The following is an 8697-nucleotide window of genomic DNA, read 5'->3' on the forward strand; positions in this document are numbered from 1 at the left end:
GCATGAGATCATGGATAATCATGAAGTGAATCGCGGTAAACTTTGCCTCATTTGTGGTACACCCTTCCATGTATCACTGATCCCGGTTGGGTTGTTGGATACCGTCCGTGATATCTACATGGAGAACTACTCGATGGATGATGACCCGAGACTTCCACGATCAGTGTGCCAGGCGTGCTGTATGGTGGTTGTATTCCTTATTTCGGAAGGGGGGTTTTTCCAGACCAATATCATCAATCTTCCACTGGTCATCTATGGCAGTCTAGACTTTTTGGTGTATTGGAATGGCTACATTGGGCTAAATTGAAATCTCAGTTTGGCTATTTTAGTTCTCTTGAACCTGGCAACACTGGCTAAGGACGCTGTCGTCCATGAAACATTTCTTATTTGGCAATCAATCTTTGAAGATGTTCAAACCGAGAAATGTTTATGATATGGCCAACAGTGTTGGTGAAATGTCGAACAATGTTTGTGAAATGGCTAATTATTTGTCGTGTAGACGCACCATAAAGTGAAGGCCATATTTGCATCCCTGGCCATGACAGGCACTTTTGTTTGCCGGTTCCAGAGCTTGCCAAAGCGTCCGAATATATTGAATCTCTTGCATATAATCTTGCATTCAACTATCGTACTTTAGACGCTTTGACAGAACCATGAGTCACAAGTAAAGATTCTTACTTCAGAGACAAGTGAAAGAAATTTTTTGCGAACAACTTTTTAAAGTGTTTTGACCTGATTTTTCAAAAGTCTAATTTTTAAAGCTCAGAAAAATAATTGTTTTGCCGGTGAGTAACAAACCTAAAGATTTGAATGTGAGTGGTCGTCTCAATTCATGTTCAAATGAAGAGCTTTGACTCAATTCAAGTTCACATGAAGAGTTATTACTGCAAGGAAAACTCGTTCCGACAAACATCTGGAAATCACCCTCAAGGTCAAAACAAACTAGTTTTTAAACCTTTACTAATTATTCATTTCTAATTACCTTCCACTTGCCTATAATTTCTAATCAAGAAGTCTCATCAATAAAAGTAAGAAATAAGAGCCTGGCAAAAGGGAGCAAGATTTGGAGCACTTAGCAATTTAGGGGACTTCTTTTACATCTCAATCTAGGAAATTCAGTTTCACATGCAAAAAACGTCTGCAATGAATCAACAATCTTTGATAGAAGCTATTTTCCATAAAATAGTTACTGAAATTGCATTTCATTCTTGGTTAAATTTATTTGACAAGATACTTTTTAGGAAAGATTCATGGCAGGATGCGTAGAAAAATAGGAAAAAACATCAATTTGCATAGACTTGGCGATGGTTTGGGCTTTATAAAAAGAATACGGCGCATTTTCTTACTTTAAATTGAGATACTTGATGACAATATGTCACATTAGACAAAAGATTGTATGATGTGTCAATCATATATTAACCCTTGCTTCAGCTTTAAGCAACCTATCTGAGATTCTTTATACAATACGTTGTGTTATTCGTGCCACATTCATGTAGAAGTACAAGAAAGCCTCGAAAAAAATACTGCATTTTGAAGAAAAGTTATGAAAAAGTTAAAATGCATGCTACCTCAACATTTTGACAAAATAACTTAAATATATTTGGACTCTCTACTTTTCACTTTGTCCATCAAGTATTACATGGCAAAGACTTAGACACCATGCAATTCTAAGCTGTTTTTAATTTCCAGAAGAAAAAAAATCAGGGTAAGGAAACACAAACCTTGGGTGGAATACACTCAGCTGCAGCCCCAACATGGATAGCGTTATAAGGCCCTTCTGACGGGAAACCTTTTCGTCCATCTCCGACTGCGGTTAGAAAAACAGACATTTTTCGTACTTCTTTCCATGCTTTCAATGAATTGAGCTTTACCAATCAATTTAATGGTTCCCTTCTCCAACTCGTAAGAATGACTTTTTCCAATGTTTTTGGTGCCAAACGACACTAGCTCATGGATGTGATCGATACCAACCACTGTGCCATTGTCGCCAACCTGCAATATGAATATTGGAAAGTTGATTCTAGCATAAACATCGAAATGCGGCAAGGTCTCGGCGACAACTAAATTTGAGCACAAACTGAAATATTGCTTCGATCCTGCTTGCTTTTTTGGAATATCACAGAGATGACGAAATTGCACATCTTTACATACTAACAAACTCTCATATTTTCTCGAAACTATAACAAATTAGGGATATTTGGTTGTACATTTTTTTAAATCTTGTGTCACTTTTTAAGGGGTCTCGCAAAAGTGATAATAATTGATCAAACATAGACATCTTTTTTTTTATGACCCATTGTTAAATTGCTTTGCCTTTTATTGCTCAAAACTTGAAAGATAGATAGAAATATTCATTGGGACTTTCCGTTTTCTGTTCATTTTTATTTTGGCATACAACAGAACACAAAGCTTCTTTTCGTTTCTACGAAATGGCAATGCCATATTTAAGAGACTAAAATGGCAGCAAAAATTGAGTGGTAATAATCATTGATGGACAAAAATCACTAATAATGCTTCAAATGCAACTTCTTTCGCACGGTTTTTATTTTTTTTTTGGTTTGATTTTTCACGAGCTTTTTAAAAGATCTTCTGATTTCAAAAATTACCCTCATATGTCTGGGCATTCTTTTTTAAAGCAAGATATTGCCCGGGGCTTCCTATGTATCACTGATAATGGGGTTTCGGTGTTGTGCTGCAGGTTGTAAATCCGGATATCCGAGCGATCAAAAGCCCAAGTTTGTGACTTTTCACACATTTCCGGACAATGCGGATACGCTGGGCCAGCGGCTTCGTGCCATTCCGCGGAAAGATGCGATACATATTTTCCCTCTTCAAAATTCTGCTCTCGTCTTTTTTTACCTCAGAACTTTGTGTCCACGAGTCAAGACCAGCAGATTCGTCGGAAAAATCGGCTCTACCAGGATGATCAAGTTTCGTTTTCTCTCGGCAAACGGCGGATTGATCCTTTTGTGGTGCCCAGCCAATTTCCGAACAAGGTGTATCTTTCGAAACCCGTGGACGTGTTGCAGGGTCAGGCCGCCTTGAGCGCTTCCAGATTACAAAAGGAAAATCAGGATCAAGATAGGGCTATCGCCCAATTCCTGGACACGGATCGGTTTTCATCCCTCGACGAACTCGTTCAACGCTTAGATCGATCCCCTCTGCCCTTGGGATTGTCCACAATTCGCCGCGACGATTGCCTGGTCTTTCTTTTTCTTCAAGATGATTGCGGCGGATGCTTCAACATTCTTTTTCAACTGGCTACATATATGACGATACCTCATTTGTTATGAGACGCAGTGACATGATCGTGGCTCGAGACATTGTTTGTCATTTGACCACCCACAACCGAATCCAACGCTACTCCGATATCGGCAATATTCTTAGAGCTTTAAAATCGTTTTCAGAAGAATTTGAGAAACGCCCCGAATCCATCAACTGCGTTGTCAATCATTTCAAGAAAGTAGTGTCCCAAGTGGTTGTCGATAATGAGGTGGCCAGAAGAATCCAGTTTATTTTGGAACAATTAGACTTGAGCTTACGCCCTTCAAAGAAACAACGACGTTATTCAGCAGGTTTCTTCGGTATAACGGAGAAAGGGTATGTCAAGACCGCTCTTGTCTTTATGATCAAGTCCATTGCTGGAAAGTTCAGCGATACCGTAGCTCTTTTCCAATGAGTTCATTGGACTCAAAAATAATGACATCAACGACTAACCAAGTCCTAAGTGCCATTGGGTGCTAAGTCATTCTGATGTCAGTTGATGATGCCACGGCGAACAGAAAGTATTACACCTAGGAGCTCTGCGACGGAACACTTTTGCCTTCAATACCGCATCCATGTGCTCCAGAAGAAAAATTGCTCCTTTTGTTTGATGCAATACATTGCTTTAAACATTCAAGGAACAATTATAAATCAAAGAAAAACTTGAAGTGCCATGAATTCGATGGTGAAGGATTTTTAGAGCCATCATTCTGCCATATTGAAGAACATTTTAGCCTCGAAAATGGGAAGCTTGTGAAAATGGCATTCATGCTCAGCCACAAAGCCATCCATCCAGCCGCGATTGAAAAGACTAATGTGATGCTCGCAGACAGTCTTTTTTATGATTCAATCATAGAATAAGTAACATAGAAGAGTAACATTCGAGTTTGTTGTGGTTTTTTACTGCAGCTGAATCGGTAACCAGTGGACAGTGCAACTCCAGCTGATGGAAAGCAGCGCCTCTACAAGCAGAAACTATACCCTAGCAACCTGTCAGCTGACATTCATTCGCTCTGAAAACTAGTCCGCCTGGTTAGCTCTCATCACACTCTCAAGGATTTGCTTCTTCTATGATTCAATCATCAATGCGATAGAATTCTTTGTAGAAAATGGTCAGAAACCGATGTGGAAAGACACAGTTGCCTTTCTAAAGATAGTGAGACAATGGTGGAACAATATCAATGTCAAAACATCAAATCATGGTTAGAGAAAACGGGATTGTCGTAAAGTTCCCATTGTTGGTAAAAACAGTGACAACCTATGCTTCTTGCAGAAATTTGAAGCCTGGTTAACCAGAAAGACTTGACGCATCCATTACCGATTTTTTTTTTGGTTTGGTTTTTCACGAGCTTTTCTAACCGCTAAAGGGAATGGTATCCCCAGTACTATTAAAATGAAAGGATATAATTCGTGTATTTATTGCCTTTCAATCATTTTATGATGTTTGATCCACCAACGAATTTGAGTTGGCAGACCGAACTAACCCTTGAATGTAGGGTTGATCTGGAATGCTACTTAAAACTTTGTCCAAGTCTGACTTGATATGCTACTGGATCAACAACGCCCGCGTATTCCCTACGAATATTAGAGGGAAGCAAATTAAACAATGAAGGAGCCTTAGAAAGAATAGAAGTGCCCCCAAAACGCACATTAAGCCTCTACGGTCACTACAATTGACCCCAAATCCTGGGTTGGGACAAAGCTCATGAATGCTTTTGAAAATGTTACAATATCAGATATCTATCGTACCTTCTCTGAACACTGTACAGTCCCAACTTTTTTAGTCTCTCCCAATACGAGAGCTCTCTCATTCCTGTGATGTTCTTAGTAAAACGTCTTGGGACCTGCTCAAGCTTTTGCAAACCTGCTGAAACTATTGGAGCCCAAATGGGCAAGGCATATTCAATATGTGGCTCTCACTTCGAATATTGCGAAGGTGTTTGAGAAGATCATGAAGTTCAAACTTGTTGAATTTCTTGATATCCATGAAGTCCTTCCTCCTAGCCAGCATGGGTTCCGAGCACATTTTAGCAGGGTTACCCAAGTGATTGAGCATATAGAGCAGGTTATTGAGGGACTGGAGAGCCATGAATCAGTCGATGTGGTTTATCTCGACTTTGCCAAGGCCTTTGACATGGTAGATCATGGCCTTTTAGTTAACAGCTCCATGAGATTGGGATCCAAGGCAAGGTTCTCAATTGGCTACGAAGTTTCATTTGTGGTAGGAAACAATTAGTTAAGGTTGAGGGATCCCTTAGTGACATACATGATGTCAAGTCGGGTGTCCCTCAGGGCTCCATTTTGGGTCCTCTCCTTTTCATTATCTTCATTGCTCCGCTTCAGAAGCTTGGTAGTAGTAATGTCAGTATCTCTTCTTATGCTGATGATACAAAATTGGTAGTTGGTAGGAATGGCGAGAATTGCGGTTGTTTGGTAGAGGTCCTAGGCCAAATCTACTCCTGGGTTGCTGCGAGTAACATGGCACTGAATGGAATGAAATTTCGCTCAATGACCTTTGGGTCGACGCCATTAGACGCTCCACTATTAGATGATGAAGGGAAGGACATTCAGCAGGTCTCATCAATGAAGGATTTAGGTGCAGTTCGATGAGCATATCCGGTTGAAAGTTGGCAAAGCATTTCAAACATGTTTTTGGATATATCGCACATTCAAGTCCAGAGATAGTATCACGATGCTAACTCTTTACAAGTCGATTGCCCAGCCACATCTTGAATATGCCTCGCCATGGAGGTCTCAATTTAACTGGAGGCCTATCAAATTGTCGCCGTATACCCCGGTAGGCTTTGATCTCATTAGGTAACGGGGTAAAACGATGAGTTAAGCCTTACCTAGGATCGGTTTTCACCCTCCATCCTGTTTCAGAGGTTACTGCTGATCATTTCCAGTCAATATAGTCCAATTTTCACGTATACTGTTGTTTATAATTCAAGATGATTGATATTGGAATTCCTGGATTGTGTTGTAGTTGGCCCCTTTTTCGCTCTGTAGTTGATAAAACACGTCTGATTCACTTTCAAGGAGAGCTTGGATGTTTCTGGCAACCACTCACATCATAAATATTTTGGAACTTTACACGAATTCTTATCACTTGTAATTTTTATTCGAACAAGTCAAATTTCATAGTTCGTCCATCTTGTATCACCAGTTTACCTCAATTTTACATGGACAGCTGAAAAACTTGAACAATAGGGAAAAAATCCTGGTAGATGGAAATTCCTACAGCTACAGGTTAAAACTGGCCATATTCCTCCCCATACATTTTGAATACCAATGGTGAAGGAGTTTGCCTGTCTTGGAGAGCGTGACCATTATTTTTTAAATTTCTGGTCGGTAGGTTTAGTTCAGTGGTTTCTAAATTTTCCGTTTAACTATTAGGGTACATTTGGCGGCGTCAAATATGTTCAGTGTAACGTCGTCCATGGCCTCGCCCATTTGGGCTCCAAATAGTTCAGCAAGTTTACAAAAGCTCGAGCAGGTCCTAGGATGTTTTACTAGGAATATCAGAGGAATGAGAGACCTCTCGTATTGGGAGAGGTTAGAAAGGTTGGGATTGTGCAGTATTCAGAGAGGGAACGAATGGTATCTGATATTGTACGTTTTCAAAAGCATTCATGAGCATTGTCCCAAAAAATTTACTTGAAATCGCCATGTCGAGATAACAACCCAACCCAGTACCAATAGCGCATTATGTTGAATTACCAACAGTTCACACTTTTTCAGCAAAATTTCAACTTTGAGGTAAAACATTTCAAAATCTGAACGGCATTACACAATTAGCGTTTTCATTCTCTCAAAGCAAGTTACATTTACATCAATCAAGGTGTGAAAATCAAGATTTATAACGTTTTAAAAGTCAAATTTGATCTTTTACGTAATGCCTTCATAATACTAACATCCTTACAAGCAAATTAAGTTTCAATTTTGTTACATATCCAGATTTTTTTATCAACAATATGTTGTCATTATTTATTGTGCTGGGTCGAGTTGTCCATTGGGTCGGGTTGTCCATTGGGTCGGGTTGTCCATTGGGTCGGGTTGTCCATTGGGTCGAGTTGTCCACTGGGTCAGGTTGTCCACTGGGTCGGGTTGTCCATTGGGTCGGATTGTCCATTGGGTCGGGTTGTCCACTGGGTCGGATTGTCCACTGGGTCGAGTTGTGCGGTCAGTGTATAAAAAGTTTGCCGTCTCAAAGCTCAATTACATAAAAAGACACACATTGGCCTCTTGTGGAAATCAATTAAAAGAAGATGACTTGTTCATTCATTTTGTACCTTGTTCATTCATTCTGTACCTTGTTCATTCATTCTGTACTTTGTTCATTCATTCTGTGCCTTGTTCATTCATTCTGTACCTTGTTCAATCAAGCAGAAGATTAAATACGCAATTTTAGCGACCTGACGCCAGTATGAACTCTAAGCTGAGGGAAAACGCAATGCTTGCTTTCACTACACTACCAAAATGTCCCTGCTCAAGTGCTACTAGTGTCAGACGAGAACCTCCGGTCTTTTGAATCAACCTTGATAAAGCACACATAAAGACCAATGCTTGCCAAATTTTGACAAAATAGTATAAAAGCCATATTGTTTCTAAATTATTCCGTAACTAAATTTATTTTTTTTACAATGGCAAAACCTTTTTTAAATTCATTTCAACAAAAGAAAATTTCACGTTTCTATCATCACTGATTATAGTACATATTCAATTTGCTTGAACCAAATCGATGCTATAGGCATGCCACATTTCCAATCATTTTCGCTCATATATGAAAAATCAAAACCCGCATTGATAATGTAAGAAAGGTCGTAGGCTGAAAGTTATCTTTTGATCACCTAATAAGCCATTTGATTACGTGTAGCCTAAATTTTAGCCCTGGCAAGTTTCTTCCTCACACATTTTAAAATTGGCGAATGTGATGCCATGCCATATCATTCTTACGGATCTTCATGAGCGATTATCTGGCACATGAGCTAATCAAGGATCAGAACACTTTCTATCCTAAAGTAGATATTATCGAGCCACACTTTGGCCTGCGATAAATATTGCTTATCTTCCCTCCCATTTGATCGTACCATTTTAGCCATGCAAGCCGTCAAATATCCACTCCCCGATCCCACGTCTAAAGCCCGCGATCCCGGTCTAAGTTGATCCTGAAGCAACTCCAAAACATAGGCATGCATGTGGGGAGCCGAAATCGTGGCATTGTGGCTGATGCTCTGAGGCGAATCCGCATAGGGTGATTGCCCGCAGAAATCAGCCCGGTCCACTTGCAGCATGGCTTCCGCCACGGGCTCACTCGTGATCACGCCATTGCCTGAAATATTGAACAATGCAAGGAGAGATCATTCAATCAAGGCTCCAGAACTGCACTTAATCAATACTTACTTTTCAAATTAGCAATAAGTTGCATATGAG

General features: G+C 39.9%; 1 protein-coding gene across 1 annotated transcript in view; it reads right to left on the minus strand.

The window, feature by feature from the left end:
- The window catches only part of LOC131890188 (protein-L-isoaspartate(D-aspartate) O-methyltransferase-like), a gene marked incomplete in the record, with an annotated part of 28269 nt that overhangs the window by 12607 nt on the left and 6965 nt on the right, over positions 1 to 8697 (minus strand). The window contains 3 exon segments of the mRNA XM_059239490.1: positions 1722 to 1807; positions 1872 to 1992; positions 8355 to 8591. Of these exon segments, the coding sequence (XP_059095473.1) occupies positions 1722 to 1807; positions 1872 to 1992; positions 8355 to 8591 (444 nt within the window).

The sequence above is a fragment of the Tigriopus californicus genome, chromosome 11 (assembly GCF_007210705.1).
Source record: "Tigriopus californicus strain San Diego chromosome 11, Tcal_SD_v2.1, whole genome shotgun sequence".
NCBI classification, from domain to species: Eukaryota; Metazoa; Arthropoda; class Copepoda; order Harpacticoida; family Harpacticidae; genus Tigriopus; species Tigriopus californicus.